At 36.2% G+C, this 23,396-nt stretch overlaps 1 protein-coding gene across 2 annotated transcripts in view; it reads right to left on the bottom strand.

Annotated features, from left to right (window-relative positions):
• The window catches only part of SCAF11 (SR-related CTD associated factor 11), a 109,537-nt gene that overhangs the window by 53,875 nt on the left and 32,266 nt on the right, over positions 1–23,396 (bottom strand). For both annotated transcript variants that reach the window (XM_036759624.1, XM_036759625.1), the window contains exons 2-3: positions 8,485–8,565; positions 8,131–8,288 (exon numbers count right to left, since the gene is read on the bottom strand). In XM_036759624.1, the coding sequence (XP_036615519.1) occupies positions 8,131–8,288; positions 8,485–8,545 (219 nt within the window). In that variant the 5' untranslated portion in view covers positions 8,546–8,565. The remainder of the gene's footprint in view (positions 1–8,130; positions 8,289–8,484; positions 8,566–23,396) is intronic.

The raw sequence follows: 23,396 nt of genomic DNA, 5'->3' as shown, positions 1-23,396 counted from the left end.
TTAATGTTAAAATACTGAAAAATTTTAAAATACTATAGTTAAAATGTTAGCAAACATGTTAGTTATTGGAGAAAACTACCTCTATCACTTAAGCTTATTGTTTCACAAAACAATTTTAAGTCTATGCCCTGCAGAATGACAATAGTGCACATCTCAATAGTTTCACACATATAACAATTTAAATTAGCTTTGGTAAATAACTCAATTATTACCTGTTTTTTGATACAGATGCAAAGTCCATATAAAAAAGTGAATTAATCACTACTTTAAAATGTATAAACATAAATCTGTTTACATATATGTACCTATATATACACACACATACATACATATTTAGATTTCAATTTAGATTTTATCACACAAACCCTTTTCATTAAATGCTACATGTTACATAGATAAAAATATGTGCCACTTTAACTATCAACCATACCCCCACAATGAGACGTTTGGGGGAAAAAATATTTAGTTTTAATATTGAAAAATAACACCAGTTCATACGGGTCAGGTTCAGAGATTTTCGAGAATTCAGGTTTGGGGAACAGACAAAGACTTTATTCAGATATTCTTGGGCTTATCTGTTAAAGGTTTTCAGAACCTTTACTCATGGAAAGGGGAAAGTATCCTGTACAAAAAAAAAATGTATTTCAAAATAAAAAGGAAATGTCTGGAAATCAATACCACTGTTACCCTACTTCAAAGTACTCCAATGTTTCTTTGTTCAATTCAATCCACAATTTATCCGCGTTTTCCTACCATATGCTACTTTTGAAGTTCTAAGTTAGCTTAGCCTGACTTACTCCCTTAATCTCTCCCCAACCACTCCAACTCCCTCTCTCTCCCTCTCCCTCTCTCTCTCTCTCTATATATATGTATTTATATATATATAGTATATGTATTTATATATGTATATATATGTATTTATAAACATATATAGTATATGTATATATATATGTATGTATGCGTGTGTATAAAAATAGATACATAGATGGATTTATTTTCCGTTTTCAACATTCACTTTCACAAGACTCTGAATTCCAAATTTTCTCCCCATCTCTCCCCTCCCCCCACCCCAGGACAGCATGCATTTTGATTACCCCTTCCTCCAATCTGACTGCCTTTCTATCACCCCTCAACCCTGTTCTCTTATACTTTTCCCCTCTATTTTCCTATAGGGCAAGATAGATTTCTATACCCCACTGTCTGTATATCTTATTTCATAGCTGCATATAAAAAAAATTCTTTAACATTCATTTTTAAAATCTTGAGTTCCACATTCTCTCCCTTCCTCCCCGCCCCCCCCTTCATTGAGAAAGCAAGCAATTAGATATAGGTTGTACATGTGTAGTCATGCAAAACACTTACATGACAGCCATACTGTGAAAGACTAACTACATTACCCTCTATCCTGTCCAGTCCTCTATTTATTTTATTCACTCCTTTGAATTGTCCCTCCACAAAAGTGTTTGCTTCTGATTACCACTTTCTCCAATCTGCAATCCCTTCTATTATCTCCTCTCTCTTATCCCCTGCCCCCCCTGCTTTCCTGTAGGTAAGATAGATTTCCATACCAAATTACTGTGTATGTTATTGCCTCCTTAAGCCAAATCCCATGAGAGTAAGGCTCACTCATTCCCTCTCACCTCTCCCACCTTCTCCTCCATTGTAAAAGCTCTTTCTTGCTCTTTTATGTGAGATGATTTACCACATTTTACCACTCCCTTTCTCTTTCTCCCAACACTTAATTTTATTTTTTAGTTATCATCCCTCCATATTCAGCTAACCCTGTGCCTACCGCAAGCACGTGCGCACCTCACACACACACACACACATACTCCCTCTAACTACCCTAATACTGAGAAAGGTCTCTTGAGTTACAAATGTCATCTTTCCATGTAGGAATGTAAACAAAATGGTTCAACCTTAGTTAAGTCTCTTATGATTTCTCTTTCTTGTTTACCTTTTCATGCTTTTCTTGATTCTTGGATTTCAAAGTCAAATTTTCTACTTAGCTCTGGTCTTTTCAACAAAAATGCTTGAAAGCCCTCTATTTCATTGAATGAACCGTTTTCCCCCTAAAATATTACACTCAGTTTTGTTGGGTAGGTGATTCTTGGTTTTAATCCTAGCTCCTTTACCTCTGGAATATCATATTCTAAGTCCTCTGATCCCTTAGTGTAGAAGCTGCTAGATCTTGTGTTATCCTGCTTGTGTTTCCACAATACTTAAATTGTTTCTTTCTGTCCGCTTGTAATACTTTCTCTTTGACCTAGGAACCCTGGAATTTGGCTACAGTATTCCTAGGAGTTTTCCTTTTGGAATCTTTCAGGAGGTGATCGGTGGATTCTTTCCATCTCTCTCTTTTTTTGGGGGGGGGGGGGGTTCCTAGGATATTAGAGCAGTTTTCCTTGATTATTTCTTGAAAGATGATATCTAGGCTCTTTTTTGGATCATGGCTTTCAGGTAGTCCAATAATTTTTAAACTCTCTCTCCTGGATCTATTTTCCAGGTCAGCTGTTTTTCCAATGAGATATTTCACATTGTCTTCTATTTTTTTCATTCTTTTGGTTTTGATTTTATAATTTCTTGATTTCTCATAAAATCATTAGCTTCCATTTGTTCCATTCCAATTTTTCAGGAATTATTTTCTTCAGTGGTCTTTTGGTCCTCCTTTTCCATTTGGCCAATTCTGCCTTTCAAGGCATTCTTCTCCTCACTGGCTTTTTGGAGCTCTTTTGCCATTTGGGTTAGTCTACTTCTAAAAGTATTGGTTTTTTTCAGCATTTTTTTGGATCTCTTTTACCAAGTTGTCAACTCATTTCTCATGACTTTCTTGCATCACTCTTGTTTCTCTTCCCAATTTTTCCTCCACGTCTCTTACTTGATTTTCAAAATCCTTTTTGAGTTCTTCCATGGCCTGAGACCATTTTATATTTTTCTTGGACTTTCTGATATAGGAGCCTTGACCTTGTTCTCTTCCTCTGGCTGCATGCCTTCATCTTCCTGATTTCTAAAACATCACATAACCTCACATCCATTTACATATAGCAAGACATAAATATACAAAACTGTACTCAGAAATGGATTTTAAGTGGATTGTGGACATTTGGAAACTTATTTATTCTGAGCAATAATGCCTTCAATTAATTCTGAATGAACTATTTACTTTCTAGTACATAAGCTTCACCTTTATGTAATGAACGCTACAATTTCGACATTCTTATCTGACTTCTTGAAGTACTGCTTCGCTGTGGTAAATGTTTTTTTAATGCGAATCACCACTTTCTATTTTATAAATTAAGATGTCCTTAAAACCAGCACCCACTTGTATATTCTGACCAGGAAATTCAAAGCATTTTTAAAAAATCACAAATTTGTGAGTTTAAATCATTAACAATAATCTCATATTCAAACACAATGCCAAAATTAAAATTTATTTCTTACAACTATGCAGAGTGCTTCTTGTGCAAGTATACAACACTGAGATTTCAGTTGTGTTATAAAAAGTATTAAGAATTATTATAATAGTGTCCTATAACACAAAGTAATTCCCTCCAAAAAGGCAGAATCAGCTAGCAGATAATTAGAGGCAATTTAGGGAGACCACACTAAGAATAGGACTTCTCTTACACTGTGCAGATGAAAAACCTCCCTTTTTGTTTACTATGGAGTCATTAGGTGGAACAGTTTTCTCAAAAGGGTAATGATATCGACACTGATCTCTTTGGGGTCTGCAACATCAATATTGGTCTCTGTTTAGTAATTACATAAACCCTAATTTTAACTACAGTACTTCTGTCTTAGCATTGCTATCAATTTTCATGGTTTATTTCATAACTACAAATGTGACTTAGGAAGGTCAAGTGCCAGTTAGAACCTCTCTCCAAACAGATGCTCATATATTTATTGTCTCTGGAGATGTGGCTAAAATGTGAATGTGGGGTATTTTTTTTTAATCCACATTCTTAAAAAGAAACTAAATTTCCCTCTAGTTTAATTCTTTGATAAATTAAATCACATACAAATGAAAACTCACTAACACTACCGTTAACTTGCCATGAAAATGAGACACAGTCCCAGGAATCTCCATAATTTTTTTAATGTATGATTTAAAGTTTCTGCATGCAGTTAAGTAATTGAAAAATATCGAATTCAAAACTTTTCCCTAAAGATCTTGATCTACCTTCATGCTAAAAATTAATTTATATTTAGTTGACATGCAAAAAAACTACGCTATGTTTAACACCTCTTCTCTCCAAATTCAATCATGCATTCTATGTACTATTACTCTCTAAAACTGAAACAAACATTGAACTCTAAATATATCCCAATAGACAGAACATTATTAGTTTCACTGAAGCTTACAGTTCATGAACATTTCTTTAACATGGCTAATATTTATCAATTATTTGAGAGAAAGAAGTTGACATATGCCAAGTTACCTTTATTAGAAGGTATATGCTGGTGGTATAGCAAACATTATGGTACTATTCGATGTAATGGCATAATTAATTCATATATATACGATAGAGTCCTTTTAAAAATAACATTGTAGAGATAAATTTTAGTTTATTTAAACTTTCTATAGAATTGAGTGTTTTGTTAATAAGCTATTTCTAAGATTCCAAGCTAAGAATTAGGCTGATGTATTGTTATCTGAAAGTACTTTCTCAATAAAGTAACAAACTAGATTGCTTCCATAGGCTCAAATATAAAGGTGGATGCCAAAACAAAATCTACAAGAATCTATGTTAATGGACCTATTACTCCTCAAAAAAACAAAAGTAGTTTTAAATTAGGTAGGTCTAGAATAAGAAACATACATATCAGTCAAACTTCTATTTCTTCAATCTTGATTACCAAAGAATAACCTCTGAAAGGTCTCTATTTCATCTTACATTAAGTAGTTGACTAATAATTGAAGAACGGAACTGGAAGAAATAGCATAACACCATGCTCAACTTTATGCTACAAATTTGTGTGAGCTAAAATCAAATAGGTTTTCACTAACAAATTGCTTTCCTAGTCCATTCACTACAGAAGCTCTTCCAAACCTCTTCTACTTTCTCTAACTCTACTCTTTCTGCATTCTGCTCTTTGCTGAAAACACTGCTTCATATTTTGACAAAAAAAAATTAAGGCCATTCAATGAGCATTTCCTCTTTTTACCTCCTCATCTCACATTCCTCTGACATAACCCTGAAAATTGAGAAAATAAAAATGATTCTATTCTGTAACCGATTTCATTTTGTATCACGACCAACATTTTGTATAAATCATGTTTCATTTGTCTCCGAACTAAGTTTGGAGGTTCCGCTTTTCCGTAAATGATTCATTGTCTTTGAGTTAAGTTTAGTTCAGTTTTCCTGCTAATCGCTGTTCTATTCTTCTTTCAAGGAAATCTGTTATCCTTGAAGATTACGAGTGAATGCCAGGGAGTCTGGTCTGCTATCTCTGCAACCTGGCTGTCCTTCCTTTGTGACACTAACTAGTCATGCAGGTGGACATCACCAAAGAGCTTTTCCAGCAACAAAATGAAAGGAGGAGCTATTGCTAGCGCTGCATTCCAAATTTCCAGCCAAATATATTGTCCTCCACATCTACGGTGCTGTAGCTTTGTAACCAATCGTACTGTTTTCCCCATCTACGATGTGCCTTCTAGTTTTGGGATACTCCTACTTTTGTCCATAAAAATGATCTGTCAGCCGTCGTTCAGGATTTTTTTTAGCTTGCTGAGGATCTAAAGATCCCTATTATTGATAACTGCTGGCCTTACCAATAGTTTGAATGTGCTCAGAGCTTTATACCTCACTTTACCTTAATTTCTATCATGACAACCTCCACTACTCCGCCACTCCTGTCTCAGATGAAGAGGCGGCATTTTTCCTCACCAGGGAGAACAAGGACTGGGCTTGCCTTTCCTTGAATCCTCTGCACTTGGCACAGAGTTTGGTACCTATCAGGTGCTTTAATAAGCGCTTCCTGACTGATTCTTAAGTCTATCTTCTCCCATTTTTTCCAGCAAATTTTCCCCACTTCCTCCATAATCTCTCCCTATCTACTTGCTCCAACACTCACTGCCACGCAGCTTCCATCCTTAAAAGGCTCTCACTGAAGCCCGCTGAACGAACATTTCTCTAACATAGCTAATATTTACCAATTATTTGAGAGAAAGAAGTTGACAAAAGCTAAGCTGTTTTATTAGAAGACAGCTACGTCTCCTCCCCTTGTCTGCAAAAGAAAAGGTCCTCTACGCTCAGGGCCTCCACGTCCTCTCTCAGGCTCTTCCAAACCCTCTGCAATCTGGCTTTTGACCACATTCAACTGAAACTGCTTTCTCTAAAAGTTACCAATCTCTACCAATCTCTTAAATGCCAAATTTAATGGCTTCTTCTTCTTTCTCATTCTCCTTGACCTTTCTGCAGCATCTGAGATTGTTGAACACTTTTTCCTCCTTGATATTCTCTCCTTTCTGGGATCTCATAACTCTGCTCTCCTTGGTTTTCCTCCCACCTCTCAAACTACTCTTTCTCAGTGTGTTTTGCCCTCCATTTCTGCCCTGAGCCCTCTTTCTTATTTACAATCTCTGACATAGAAATCTCATCAACTCCCTTTGGGCTCAATTAATATGTCCGTGCCGATGAAGACGAGATCTATGTGTCCAGCCCTAGGTTCTTTCCTAAACTCTGGTCATGCATCAGGACTGCCTTTTAGACATTTCTAAATGGATGGCCCATAAGCATCTCAAATTTACCATATGCCAAACAGTACTCATTATCTCTCCTCTAAAAGCCAAAACTCTTAACTTTTCTATTATTGTTAAGAGTACCACCATCCTTCAAAACTCACCAAACTCTTACTTTCTCTTTCTCTTCATATATTTAATCAACTGCTAAATCTTGCACTGCATATAACCTCTCAACAATACAGCCATCATTCTAGTTCATTCTCATATCACTGCTTATTTGTGAGTAGTCTTCTAAATCTATCCTCCATTCAAAATGATTTTCCCAAAGCATAAGTCATATTGTGCCCTACTCAATAAACTTTAGTGTCTCCCTATTACCTCAGAATCTAAATATAGAGTTCTTTGGCCTTTAAAGCTCTTCACAACCTGGCTCCTTTGTATTTTTCCTGTATATTTCCTGTATTTTCCTTTTCTTACATTCTTCTGCTTTCTACACTATGACCTAGCCATTCTGGCTACTTGTTATTCCTCAAAAATAGCTCTCCATGCCCCATCTATCTGCATTTGCACTAGCTATTCACCATATCTGGTATGTCATCTTTCCCAACCTTCAACCCTAGAACTTCCCTTAAGACTCAGCCCAAATACAGCTGCTATAGAATCTTTCCTGGTTCCACTAATTAGAACCATACCCATTAAGGCTGCCTTCCATCTCCTCTGGATTTATATTGTATCCTATTATTTAGAACATGCATTATTTAATTCTCCTTGAGGACAGAGACTGATTTTGCTTCTTTGTGTACAACCCCAAGGCCTATATCTAGCACATAGTAAGTACTTAGTGAATGCTTTTTTGATCAACAGAATGATGGAAACAGGAAGCAAAAGACCCTGGAACAATCCTATTTTCTAACTATGTATACTTAGAAAAGACATTTAACTACTCTGAACCTCAGTTTTCTCATCTGTAAAATGGCTATAACAATACCTACTGTGCCAACTTCAGTGAATTGTTGAAACATAAAATAATGCAACGGAAAGTACTTTTAAAACTGTAAGTTTTATATACTTTTATACAAGTCCACTGAAGATTTACACAGTCAATCAAAAAACATAAAAAGTTTTGGGAGCAAAAGAAAATTTGGAGGAAACATGCAAACACTGTCATTTGAAAAATCACATTCAAACAATGAAAAAAAGATGTAAAAAAAAAAAAAAACCTGAAAGGTAGCATCTCCTTTTGTGAATGTAGATAAATATCTGATATTCAGAAATTTATTACAATACATAGTTTATTTTGTACATAGACCTACCATCAAAAGCATTAAGAAAAATAAAATTACTTTTTAAAACAAATTAATAACAAGAGAATAATTGTCTAACTAATTTATAACTTTGATTAATATAAGAGCATTCAGGGTTTTAAGCTTTTTTCTCAGACTTACCTCTGCCCATTTAAGAATACAGGTAATGCAGAAGATATGATTACAGTTTTCAGGAAAACCAACTTCCTTCTCTAACAGGCAGGAAAGACATATTGGGCATCTATCAGCTTCTTCATATGGAATAACAAGGGAATGAGGACACACTCTATTTTCTTCACCTAATAATAAGAACACTGATGTGATCTCAAATTTCATATTTATTTAACATCTAAATCTTTTAAAAAGTCATATAAAAAGAATGCAGTTTTGAGGACAGCAACATCTTGGAAAAACTATTACATAAGCAACCTTACCTTGATTTTGTAACCTAGATTTTGCTGCTAAGTAGGATGGAAATAAAAAAAAAAAACATACCTTCAATGTCTTCATGCTCCTCATCCCTCACATTTGAAATATTGTTACTTTTCTTCTTCATCTCTTCTTGGAAAGGAGATCCTAAAAGATCAATCAGGAGAGATAATTTCACGAATGCTTTCTCACATTTACAATTTTTTTGCCTCTACCATTAGTGGGATGGTAATCAGAAAATTTCTAGTAGGAATAGTACAGTATGTATGTATTTCTGCACATACAGAAAAACTGGTCCTTGTATTCACAGTTTTTATAACCTAGTGGCAATAAGGAACACACAAATTAAAAAATTTAAGAGAGTATCAATCAAATATTTGTTAATCACCTACTAAGTACAATCCCTACTCATAAGCTCCTAAGTTGAGAGAGAGAGAAGAGAAAAATAAAGGTTAATACAAGGTAATTTGGGGGAGAGGAAAAGGAAGGAAAAGGAGAAAGGGGGAAGCGAGAAAGAGAAGAGTAGAAATTATGTGAGAAAAAGAAGACCCAGATGAAGGGGAGCATATCACAAAGTATCAAACTATAGAATATCAACACTAAATACAATAATGGTTTAGAGAAAAGAAAAATATGTGTACAGAGAGGAAAAGAAATAGAGGGACAGGGAATAGAGAGGGAGAAGAGAAGAGGACCCTGGAAAGAATCTGGGAGAACACCCACAGTCAGAGAAAAAGATGTGGATAATGCAGCCAGACAAGGAGAGTGAGGAGGGGTCAAACAGGTAGGAGTTAAACTAGAAGTACTGTCTTAAAAACACAAGTGGTATACAGGAGGAAGAGGGTGGCCAACAATATCAAACATAGCAGATAAGGTCAAAAAACATTAGAATTAAGACCATCAAATCTGGCAATTAAGAGATCACAGGTATCTTTTGAGAGAACAGTTTCAATTAAGTGATGGGCTAGAATTCTAGTTGCAAAGAGTTGAAGAGTTAAAGAAGTGGAGGCAACGAGGACAGAGAACGCTTTCACGGCATTTGAATGAAAAAGGGGGAAAGACAGAGTCAGAGGGGATCACAGGGTCTTGTAAAGACTCTAAGTATGGGGGAGACCTGGGCATGTTTTAAAGCAGTAGATTAGGAACCAGCTAATAGGGGAAGGTTGTAGATTCAAAAGAGAAGGAATTATTGAGAATACAATTCACTAGAGAAGACAAAAAAAGGATGGGGATCAAATGTTTATGTAGAAGGACTGGCCTTAGAAAGGAGAAGAGACAGGCCTTTAGCAGAGAAAGACTAGGAAAAAGGAGTCAAAGAGTTTTGAGATGAATAGTATGGCAAAAGAGTGAGTTCATGTAACATGGCCTCAATGTTTTCAGTAAAAGAAGGGGTTAGGTAAGTAAAGGAGGTTTGAGGAGGGAAGAGAAGATAAGGAACCAGGGAGATATTAAAGAATTGCCCTGCTTCAGTGGGGCCCAGTTGAAATTGGATAACATGAATTTGTAAGGTACCAGACAGCACAAGTGTGAGATTTTCTCTAGCTTCATTCAGAAATTTGTGAATAAAAATGGAAGATGGAAAAAGGAAGGCAAGGGATTTAGGAGCTAAAAAGAATGTACAACTGAAAAAGTAGAAGTGAAAGGAATGAAAGTCTCACTAAGGGAACAGGTATAAGAGAAGCACACAAAGAAGTATAAAAATAGAAGGTTTTGGTCAGATAGTATGTCAGTGTATCTAAAGTGGAACATCTGTGGGTAACAGTAAGCTCAAGAGTGACTATCCCCATGTGTGTCTGAAGTGGAATGAAAGTGGTACTCATGGGAACTTTAATAGCTTGAGGAGGTTGGGGAGTTGGCGAAGCTACATGAATATTTAAAGTTCCTCAGAATAAAGGCAAGAGTTGGGAAACAGAGGAAAATGTTGATTCAGGTGCTAAAAAAGGAAGAAGAATGATCTGAGTCATAAAATTTTGATTATATGCAAAATTTTCAATTTCGCTTTTTAAAAATTTAAAAACATTTTAAATTTTAATTGCATTTAAAACAAGGAATGGTTACTGGGTAAAAGGTGATAAGGGAAGAGTCTACAAATAAAGTTGGGAAAAAAGGAATATTACACAATTCCCCCTCCAGTACCGATGAAGTGGGGGAGAGGAGGTATGAGATGCTGATGTCAGAGAAGCTATAGCCAGGGAAAGGAAAGCAAAGGATGTAGGGGCAGAGGGGAGCCAGGTCTCTATGAGGACTTAAAAGATGAAAAGTGTATGACAGAGAAGTTTCAGATGAAGGGAAACTTATCATAACGTATTAAACTATAGGTTATCAATAGTAAATACAGTAAGAGAAAAGGCTGGAGCTATCAGGGAAGGAATTTAAACTGAGCCTACAAGAGCTGGTAGAATTTAAAGTAGAGATGGAAGATGCAAAGGCTGGAATGAGCACAGTGTTTCAGGGTCAAATCCCAGAAATGAGGATCACTGGACAACTCTATGTTGAATAGAGGGGAAGGATAGTTAGGTAAGTGAGAACCAAACGATGAGGGAATGTGAATCCCAGATTAAGGATTTTGGACCTGATTCCATGCCCTAACACTATGGGTTCTAGAAATGATTAGCATGATAAAGGCAGATATTTTAAGAAATCTACTCTGATGGGAGATGAACTGGAAGAAACTAATGATCTCCCGGGGCAGGTGCAATCTGTACCTTAGCTGTGAGATGAAAGGGGACTAAACTAGGGTGGTAGTGGGAGAAATGAAGAAAGATATTAAAAAAAAAACTACAGAACTTCATGACTAAGGAAGAGGTTTTTTTGTTTTTTTTTTTTAAATGATATAAACTGAAAGAACTGGTACCATAAACAGAAAGGGAGAAAATAAAAAGGGGAATGGATTTGGAGGGCAAGAAATGCATTCTTCTTAACTACTTTGGACATTTTGTAGTTAATACTTACATTCATTAACAACTCCTGGTGTTGATTCTGAAATCTTTACAAGGCACGTAATTTAAATGAATTATTTGGATACTTCTTGAAATAGAAAAGTCCTCATTCTACCACTCCTCTCCTAGACCACTTCCCTGTCATATCAGAGGGGCTTGCACTATGATATATGCCACTCAGGGTTATGACAGATGGGTTGCTGCCTGTACACTGCCATCTTTGCTCCAACTCCCATATATACATATGTTTAAGAGTGTATGTGGGAGGTGGAGCAAAGATGGCAGAGTATAAGCAGCAACCCATCTGTGTGTGTGTATATGTATGTATATACATATGCATAGATTCAAATGTATATGTAGTATATACTCTAGTAGGCATACACACACACTATATATATATAATTACATACATACCTAATTACATGTATACATATATTATGTATAAAAATACACACACATGTCAATTAAACGAAAAATTAACACTGCACTAGGAAACAAAATACCTGGATTCTGATCCATTATCTAGCACTTAATAGCTATGTCAATTTGGAAAAATAATCTATCATCTCTGGGTCTGTTCTCAAAGAAAATTTAGAAAATGTGGCTGCCTGGAAGTGTGATATGATCCCTTGAGGTCCTTTCCAGTTTTTATACCTACAATTCTGTTTTATAATTAACATCACTAAGCCATTTTAAGACATTCGCAGGAAGGCCTATGGAAAAGTTGATGGGTTTTTTTTTGGAGGGGGGAAGGCAGGGCAATTGGAGTTAAGTGACTTGCCCAAGGTCACACAGCTAGTGTGGCAAGTGTCTGAGGCTGGATTTGAACTCAGGTCCTCCTGACTCCAGGGCCAGTGCTCTACTCACTGTGCCACCTAGCTCCCCTACGGAAAAGTTTAAATAAGAACTCAGGCAATCCAAGAAAGCCATTTTCTGTCTTCTATATTCCATCTTTTGAAAACTTTTCTAACTTTCTGCACCACACTCCCAATGAAGCAATTCTATCCATTGACAAATGGATTCACTACCAAAGGGCAAATTCATTAATGACTTCATCTAGTGATATTCTAACATCCTTTATTTGGTCACTCCAAAAAAAAAAAATAAATGCTAAAGCACTGCCTGAGAGCTCCCCCTTCTCCTCATCTCACCTTACCTGGGTATCCATCTTTCCCAACTTACTCCTCCTTCACTCTGGTCTCACATAAAGATGTGGCACTTTGTGTTGTGGACAATTCCTTTACATGCCCTCTTGATTCTATCACCCTTCCCATCTCCTCCAGCAGACTGCCCCCACTATGATCCCCACCATCTCTCTAAATTTTCACCTCTTGCTAACTATTGGCTCTTTTCCTACTACCTACACAATGCCCGTATGTTCCCTCCAACCTTAAAAAAAAAGGCCTAACTAGATCCCTTACAGGCCTCTCTCCAGATGTCTCTCCTCTCCTTCTTTGTTAAGAAGCCTTTCCACAAGTAAGCCATCTACATTTAGTGCCTCTACTTCCTTTCCTCACACCCTCTTCTAAATCCTTTACAACCTGACTTCTGACCTCATCTTTCAAGTCAAACAACTTTCTCCAAAATTATCAATACATCTTATATCAAATCTAATGGCCTCTTCTTGATCTCTCATTCTTTTTTCCCTCAGCAGCATCTGACACAGCTAATTACTTTCTTTTGAATATTCTCTCTTCTCTGGGTTTTCCCAGCATTGCTCTCTCCTGGTACTCCTCCTAATTTGTCCAAGGACTCCTTTTCCATTTCTTCTGATGATTCTTCATTTATGTCACATCCACTATTACTTTAGGAATACCAGGATTCTTCCAATCTCCCAAACTTGGTATCAACTTCACCTCTATCACCTATCCTTATACCCTAAAATGAAGACTGAGCCCAAGAGCCTTGGAAATAGTTTCTTTCTAACCCCTGCAACCTTTCAACCTGGAACTTCAAGACATAATCTAGGAAAGCCATCCATATGGAGAATGGACCCTTCCTACCACCACCATGCCAACTGCTCACCAACTAACATCAATAATAAGGTAAAGCTCAAGAGACCCAGTAGCAAAACCTGCCCCCTCCCAGACCACTAGCCCTACTTCCAGACCAGCCATCAAAGCAACCCTTTTGGAAAAAGAGACCAGCCAACCCCATCAACTGCCACCCACAGGGAAGACAAGTCAGTATAACTGAAGCAGCCAATGTACCCTAATGGAAGCAAGCAGGAGGCAGGAGGCAGAATTCACCAGGCAAGGCAAACTATCTCAATAACTATCTCCCTTTATATACCACTGGAGACACCCAGAAATTTAAGTTCAAAAGCTCCTGGAATACCATTGCTCCCGGAACAAAAGCCCTACTCCTTCACCAGCCTCTGCTGTAATAATTAAAGTAATCAGTTCTTGTTGATGCACGTAGCAAATGAATCTGAAGAGGCTGGAGCCACTGATTACTCAGCAGACACAGCTACAGAAGACCTAGAAAAAAAGTTTTCAACAAAATCCTGGGCACTGTCAAATGGTTCAACATCAGAAAGGGATAATGTTTTTAATCAATGGAAGTGACATGAAAGAAGATGCACTGCCAATAAGCTTTGCCACTATATCTTAAGGTCTTTAAACTGTCTTGCAAGTGAGACCTCTTATTAGTTACCTACCCCAATTAGAAAGTGAACTCCTTAATAGTGGGGACTCTTATTTGTATCCTCAATGTTTAATAAATGTTTTTCCATTGATGCATTAATTTACAAAAGCTAACTCAATGACTGCTTGAAAAATCTTACTCAAACAAAAAACCTGGTTAACTCTTTCAAGAAATCATAAAAAAAAAATTGACCACAAATATTAAAATCAGAATGTCAAGTTGTGCGTGCACACACACATACACACACACACACACATGCAAGCATGCACGCTCACTGATTATCTCCTGAAATAAACTCCAAAATGAAATCTCTCAGGAATGCTTTAGTCAAAATCTCAAGTTTCCAGGTCAAAGAAAAAATACTGCGAGCTGAATAAAAGAGTTCAAGTAGCAAGGAACATACACCACTATGCTATTACTACACTAAAAGTGATAAAATTTTAGAATACTAAATTTCAAAAGGCAAAAGATAAAGGTTTACAGTCAACAACCTGCCCAGCAAAACTGAATGTAATCCTAAATGGGAAAAAGAAAAATGACTATTGATGTAATAGGGGACATTCTAGTAATCCTGATGAAAGAACAGAACTGAGGGTTCTGTCCTGGGCCCTCTTCTCCCACTATACTATGTTACTTGATGATCTCATCAGCTCCCATGAATTCAATTATTACTTATTTAGTCTGAAACCTCTCTGCTGATCTCCAGTCTCATATGTCTAAATGCATACTGTACTTCTTGAACTATATGTTCTATTGACATCTTAAATTTACCATGTCCAAAACTTAATTATCTTTCTCCCCAATTTTCCTTCCTTCCAAACTTTACTATTACTGTCAAGTACCTGCCCCACCATCCTCCCAGTTACCTAGACTCACAACCTAGGTGTGACTGTGAAATCTTCATTCCTCTCCACTACCCCCCCTTCCCCCCCATATCCAAACTGTTGCCAAGGTCTTTCAATTTTAGCTTATTACCATCTCTCACATGCACACCCTTCTCTCCTCTGACACTGTCACCACCCTAGTGCAATTCCTTATCATCTTACATCTGAGACTACTGTAATAGCAATAGCTTGCCACAAGTTCCTCCTCACGCCAGTCTATGCTCTCCACTTAGTTATCAAAGTGCAATTCTGACCACGTCACCCACCTATTTAATAAGCCCCAGGTACTCCCTTATCACTTTTAGGATCAATTATAAAATCTATTTGACTTTCAAACACCTTCACAGCCTATTCCCTACCTTTCTAGTCTTTTATACCTTACAACCCCCTTCTGCCCCCACATACTCTTCAATCCATTGATAATGGCCTCTTTTTTCTTCTTTGAACAAGACTTCATTTCCTGACTCAGGGTATCTTCTCTGGCTAGCCCTCAGGGCTAGAATAATTCCCAAATTCTCTCCCTCCTTATCTTCACCTCCAGACTTTGCTGGTTTCCTTCAAGTTCCAGCCAAAATCCCACCTCCTACACAGAAGTCTTTCCTGAGTCTTCTTAATTCTAGTGCCTTCCCTCTGCTGATTATTACAAATTTGTCCCATAATATAACTTGTTTGCATACAGTTATTTCTTATAGTTTTCTCACTCATTAGATCATGAGATCCTTAAGAGTAAAAACGGTCTTTTGTGCCTTTCTTTTTATCTCTAGCCTTAGTACAATGTCTGGGACACAGCCACTGTTGTTGTTGCTCTGTTGTTTTTCAGTTGTGTCTGACTCTTCGTGACCTCATTTGGGATTTTCTTGGCAGAGATGGTTTGCCATATCCTTCTCCAGCTAATTTACATTTGCGGAAAGTGAGGCAGCCCAGGGTTACACAGCTAGTAAATTGCTAAGGCTGGAATTGAAATCAGGAAGATGAATCTTCCTGATTCCTCACCTGGTGCTTGACCTACTGCAACACCTAGCTGTCCTGCCTGGTACATTAATAAATGTTTATTGACTGATGAGGGAATACTTTGTAATGTGAACACAGAAACCAAAAGAAACAAAGAAAAGCACTGCATTTCAGCAATCAGAGAGTTTGTTAAACCGTGAAGTGCTTACATTCTGAGAGAGAAAAGAGGCAAATATCCCCTAATGTCTTCAAGAATCACAGAGCTAAACAGAACAATCACAGGATCTTTATGTGCATTTATGTACATTAAAGGGAAATAAAAGGAACACAGAAGAGGAATATACTAGAAGACAGAGAAAGGAAGGGTACAATTTAATAAGTCTCACATTTGGAGCATAGAAGAGTAATATATAAACATAGAAGAGGAAGAGAAAGAATGGCATGCATGCTTGCAGTCTGAGAAAACATAATAGTAAAATCTGCAAATAAACTAGCTGGGACAGAGAGAGGAGAGAAAAGGATTTAAGTAGGATAGGAGATCCAAGAAAATAATCACAAGCCAAACAAGCTACAACTTCAGAACCTGGATCATAAGTGGGGACTGAAAGGAAAAGAAAGAAACTAACAAGTACCAGAGAACAGTCTGGGATGCGGAAAAACAGAAGGGCAATAACATGGAAGCAGATCACTAGCACTGATCACCTATTTTTACCTATTTTATCTGTTATCAATTCTTCTAAATGATAAAAGAGAGTAAATAGAGAAATATAAGAGGATACGATGAGGGAAAACACACCATCATAAGTGAAGGTTAATGAGATCAACTCACGAGTAAAATGGAAGAGTAACCGGAAGGATTAGAAAGGAAAGCCTAACAATATGCTGTTTGTTTATATGAAACACATTTGAAACATGATGATTCACATAGTTAAGAGGATAGAGTAAAATTTAATAAGTTTCAGGCAACCTCCAAAAAGCAAAGAATGGGTTCCAGAAAGAATATACCAAATCATTTCCTTAAACTCCAAAAGGAAAAGTCACAAGGAATGGCACAGCCATAATCCAATTCTTGTGTATCAAAGAAAAAAAATACTGCATCCAAAGCATCCAAGCATCCAAAAAGCTACACTTAGGATTACACAAGACATCTACACTTCTACTTACAGACTCAGAGAACATGAAATATAATATTTCAAAATGCAAGAGATATGACCTTATAACCAATAATAACTTACATAATAATAACTTGTTGACTATACTCCTACAAGGGGAAAAAATGGACTTCTAGTGGAAGAAAGGACTTTCAAGAATTTCCAATGAAAAAACAAGAGTTAAAGGAATTTTGAGATGAAAACATGCAAAGGGTTAAGAGAAACTTGGAAAGATATGTGTGAGAAATTGAAAGGGGCTGAATGATGATGCAGTACTAATATTTTAATAGGAGAAGAAACTAGTGTCCCTAAATGCCTTTGAAGGTTATTCAGAGAGTTAAGTAAAACAGAGAATCCAGGAATGAACTAGTTCTGTTCTGAGAAGGAAAGTAAAAGAGAAATATATCATTGTAAAAAAAATAAAAAGGGGATGAAATTTGCTATTTCTTATAATTGGGATGTGTAATAAACCTTACTTTTATCTTAAACAAAGGAGAATTACATGCGCATACACACACACACACACACACACACACACACACACTAAATTTGGGATTGAAATACATTAAACTCAAATGATAAAAAATGAGGGTGGGGAGGTTACGGGCCAGAACAATACCAGAGATAAGCCAAAAGTCTTGATTCTTAAGGATGGAATAAGAGAAAAAAATAAGCACAGAATTATAATGTAAAGGGAGACCCTTAAATCAGGAAACAGCTGTACAAATCATGGTATATGAATATAACAAAATATTATTATACTGAAAGAAATGAAGAAAAATGATGTTAGATAAACCTGGGAAATATGAATACAAAGTGAAGTAAGCAAAAGGAAAGAACAATTTAAGAACTGATAAACATACATAGTTACTGAGAGGATTCTGGGAAGATGATGGACTAAGGCAGGAAATTACTTGGCTCTCCCAAATTCTCCCACAAATAATTTAAAATGATACCTCAAAATGAACTTTAGAGCAACAGAAGTAAGTAAAAGTCAGGGCAAAGCAGCTATCTAGCCTAAAACAACTTGGGAGGACATTAGGAAAGACCTGACCTCCAGGGTAATATTCCGGCCTGATTAAAGTGTAGCTTCCTCAAGGCAGATAATCACTGAAATATGTACAGTATGAGGGTTAGAGGCTAATCCAAGGAAGATTGCAGGGGCCCTCCAGGGGCCAAGAGGTAGCCAAAGTAAGATGACCAGACTTCACTTCTAGGTTGTGGCTGTGGGCAAGGAAAAACAAGTATATGCTAGTGAATATGTGAGATCACAGAGAAACAGGGACCCAGCAGTCTGTGGTGACTCGCAGGAGAGTGGAGTCCCTGGTTTCAGTTCCAGGGTAGAGGGGTAAACTGAGGCTTATAGCTGCTCCAGGAACTGCAGGGAATAAAATAGTTGGTGGTGACAGCATTGCTGGGTGCCCTAGTCTTGGCTCAGGAACAAAGAGGAGTATTTAAGGTCAGGTCACTTAGAGAGAGAGAGAGAGACAGACACAGACACACACACAGACACACAGACACACACACACACACACACACACACACACACACATATGGGGGAGGGAGGGACGGACGAAGGGAGGGGGAGAGGGAGAGAGAAAGAGAGAGAGAGAGAGAGAGAGAGAGAGAGAGCGCACAAAAGATAAAGAGAAAGAATATGACCACAAACAGCTACTACAGTGACAGAGAAAATCTGGATTCAATCTCAGAAAAACACAGTGAAGTCAAAACAGTTCCACTTCAAAGAAAAATGTAAAATGGTCACAAGAACAAAAAGAATTCTTGAAAGAGTTCAAAAAGGACTTAAAAATCAAAAAGAGAAGTCAAGGAAAAACTGGGGGAAAAATAAGAGCAATAAAAAAAAAACAAGAAAATTATGAAAAGAAACTCAATGAATTGGAAAAAGATCCAAAAACTTACTGAAGAAAATAACCCCTTAAAAATTAGAATTGGACAAGGGGAAGCTAATGACTTCATACAATACAAGAAATAATAAAATCAAAAGGATGAAAAAATAGAAGAGAATGTGAAATATCTTATTGGAAAAACAACTGAGAGAACAGATCAAAGTGAGACAATAAAAGAATTATCAGACTATCTAAAATTTATGATCAAAAAAATCTAGATACTTTACTTCAAGAAATTGAGGAAAACTGCACTGAAGTTTTAGAAATAGAGGGTAAAATAGATATTTTTTAAAAGCCACCTATCACCACCTAAGAGATGCCAAAATGGAAACCCACAGGACATTATTATAGCTAAGCTTCAAAGCTCCCACCCAGTCAAGAAGAAAATGCTATAAGCAGCTGGGGGTGGGGGTAGGGGAAGAGGGGAACTGAATGGAGCTACAGCCAAGATAACACAAGATTTAGTAGCTCCTACATTAAAAGACGGAACAGCATGGAACATGATATTCCAAATAACAAAGGAGCTGGGTTTGCAACCAAAAGTAACCTACCCTGCAAAGCTAAGTGTAATCCTGCAAGGGAAACAAACAAACAAACAAAAAAGATATTTAATGAATTAAAGGACTTTCAGGTATTTGTGAGGAAAAGACATAATAAGGTAAACATTTAAGACTAATTATAAGGGATTTAATAAGGTCAAATTGTTACTTTTTAGATGGGAAAATATTATCTGTAACTCCTAAGAATGTTATCATTACTAGGGTAGCTTGAAAGAGCACACCTAGATTGAAGGCTTGGAGTTGAGTTGAGTATGACAGAATGATCCTAAAATATAAACTTGGGTAGGGAGAAGTAAAATGGAACAATTATCTCATACAAATGAGACATGAATGGAAGAACTGTTACAGTGGAGGGCAGAAGGGGGTGGAGGGCTGGTAGTGCTAGAAGCTTATTCTTATCAGAACTGGGTTACATATGGAAGGGTATAAAAGTCTTCTTAATTTACAATGAAATAGGAGAGTGAGGGGATAGGATAAGGGAGGGATTCAGAAGAAGGTACAGATCAAGAAATAGAAGGGTAAAGGGAAAAGTGGTGGGGAGGGATTCTTAGAAAATATGCAAATTAGGAAAGCAGTGGTCACAACTAAATTAGCCCTCTGAGGAGGGATGGAGTAAAAAAAAGAGGGAGAGAAGGATAAACAGTGAGGGGGAAAACAGGATGGAGGGAAATACACAAGTAGTAACTATAACTTTGAATGCAAATGGAAATGGACAGCAGAATGGATTGAAAACCAGAATCAAACAACACACTGTTTACAGGAAACACATTTAAAAATGAGAGATACAGAGTAAAAATAAAGGGCTGGAGCAAAATTTATTAAGCTTCAGCTGATGCAGAAAAAGAAGAGGTAACAATTATGATCTCAAAGTTAAAACTAAAATAGATTTCAAGAAATAAACAGGGAAACACATTAAGGTAAAAGCTACCATGGATAATAAAGTAATATCAATACTAAACCTATACACACCAAAAGCTATAGAATACACATTTTAAAGAAAAAGCCACATTTTAAAAGAAACAGCAAAACTAAAATGGAGGGAGGGGAAGGGAATTCAATTTTCCCCTCTCGGAACTAGATAAACCCAACCACAAAGTAAAAAAAAGTCAAGGACATTAACAGAATCTTAGATAATAACTTAGATATGATATATCTCTGGAGATAATCGAATAGAAATAGAAAGGGAATATAGCTTTATCTCCGTGACACATGGCACCTTTACAAAAACTAAGCATGTTAGGCCATAAAAATTTGATAAGTAAATACAGAAATATTAAATGCATCCTTTTCAGATCATAATGCAATAAAAAATTATGTAAAGGACCATGGAAACACAGATTAAAAATTATTTGGAAACTAAATAACATAATCTTAAAGAATGAGTGGGTTAAAGAACAAGTTATAGAAATAATAATTTTATTAAATAGAATAATAATGAGACAATACACCAAAATTTATGGGATGCAGCAAGAGCAATAATCAGGGGAAAATGTATATCTATAAATGTCTATATCAATAAGAGAAAATTAATGAACTGGGTATACAATTAAAAAAAAACTAGAAAAACAAATAAAAAATCTCCAATTAAACACAAAATTCCTGAAAATTATAGACCAATTTCACTAATGCAAAAATCTTAAATTAAATACTGGCTAGGAGGCTACAACAATATATCTCAAAGATTATACACTGGTGACCAAGAGGGAGTTACACCAGGAATGCAGGGATGGTTTACCATAAGGAAAACTATTAACAGAACTGATTACATCAATAACAAAGCTAGCAAAAATCATATGCTATCAACAGATGGCAAAAAAAAAAAGCTTTTTACAAAATACAACACTCATTCCTATTAAAAACACTTGAAAGCATAGGTATAAATGGATTTTTTTTCTTAAAATGATAAGAACTATCTACCTAAAATCATCAGCAAGCATTATTTGTAATAAGGATAAGCTACAAACCTTCCCAATAAGATCAGGGTGAAACAAGGATGCCTATTATTACAAGTATTATTCAATAATGTGCTAAAAATGCTAGCAAGAACAATAAAGAAGAAAAAGAAATTGAAGGAATCACAATGAGCAATGAGGTAATAAACTATCTCTTTTTAGAGATGATATGACATACTTAGAAATTTTAGAGATTAAACTAAAAAGCTAGATGAAACAATAATTTTAGCAAAGTAGCAGGATATGAAATAAACCCACATTTATCAGCAGCACTTCTATATATCACCAACAAAGCCCTATAAGAAGTAAGAGGTACCACATTTAAAATAACTATAGACAACATAAAACAGCTGGGAGTATACCTGCCAAGACAAACCCAGGAACTACATGGACATAATTGTAAAACATGTTTTATACAAATATAGTCAGATTTAAATAACTGGAGAAATGGTAATTGTTCATGAATGTGCAGGGCCAATATAATAAAAATAACAATTCTATCTAAACAAATTTACTTATTCAATGCCATCTCAAATTATCAAAAAAAAATTTATTGAATAGAAGAAATATTAACAAAATTAATTTGGAAGAACAAAAGGCCAGGAATATCAAAGGAATTAATGGGAAAAATGTATAAAGGAAAGAGTTTGGCAGTACCAGCTCTGAAACTATATTATAAGGTAGTAATTATCAAAACTATCTGGTACTGGCTAAGAAATAGAAAGTGGATCAGTGGAACTAAGCAAACATACAATACAGAATAGCAAATAATTATTAGTAACCTTGCATTTGACAAATCTAAAGATTTAAGTTTGTGGAATAAGAATTCACTATTTGATAAACATTGCTGGGAAAACTGGAAAGCAGTCTGGCAGAAATTGAGTATATAGGTCAATACCTGTTGCAACAATTCGGCTAGCAGATGCTGTGGAGGTGAAAGACCAACATAAGCCCAATAACAAGAATGCTGCCAGCACAGCAGTTCTTTTGATCTGCTTTACTAAGGAAAGTAACATTAGGGGGTTAACAATCTTATTTCAATCCAACATATAAATATCATTCACTTAGTTCAGGGCTGAAAAAGCCAGCACCCTGATCTTCAGAGCAAATACAAACAAATTACAAACATCAACAGACAGACCTTGTCTGAGTCAAATCTCAATATATAGTTACCAGGGTTTAACAAAGTCCCAACATCCGCATTTACAAGTTGGGGGACTCTTAACAGCTGCCCAGTTTCTTCTAGTCACAAGCCACTTTTCCAGTGAGTGAGAGTCCTTGCAAATAGCTCTGTTCTCTCTTTTTATACACTCTTTAGCCATCATCAAACATCATGGGAGTGACCAGAACTTAGGCTCCTTCTATTGGCTCTAGTCTTAGCAACTCAACTCTTAGGACCCTGAGAGCTTCACACCCACATAGGCTTAGCACCTAGTAGATAGGGGTTTGGGCCTGGGGCTTTGCACCTAGTAAGGCTCAATCAAAGACAATTAATTTATCATTTTAACACAGTAAAAAAAGTCCCAACTTAATTGATATTACAAGACCTTACACCATTTACCAAGAAAAGATCAAAATGGATACATGATTTAGATAAAGAGTAATATCACAAGCAAGTTAGAAGAACATGGAACATATTTATCAAACTTAAGTAAAGGAGAAAAATTCATAAATAAACAAGAGATAAAGAGCACTGTAAGATTTAAAATGGATAATTTTGATTACATTAAAAAGTTTTTGTACAAATGAAACCAATGTAGCCAAGATTAGAAGGAAAGGAGAAAACTGGGGGAGCTGGGAGTTTATAGACAGTTTCTTGGATAAAGGGCTCTTATCTCAAATATATAGAGAATCTTATCAAATTTTATAAGAATACGAGTCATTTCCAATTAATAAATGGTCAAAGGATATGAACAGGCAGCTTTTGGAGGAAGAAATCAAAGTTACATATAGTCATACAAAAAAATGCTCTAAATCATTATTCTTCA

This window comes from Trichosurus vulpecula, chromosome 5, assembly GCF_011100635.1.
Source record: "Trichosurus vulpecula isolate mTriVul1 chromosome 5, mTriVul1.pri, whole genome shotgun sequence".
NCBI lineage: Eukaryota > Metazoa > Chordata > Mammalia > Diprotodontia > Phalangeridae > Trichosurus > Trichosurus vulpecula.
This window is presented reverse-complemented; position numbering and strand designations above follow the sequence as displayed.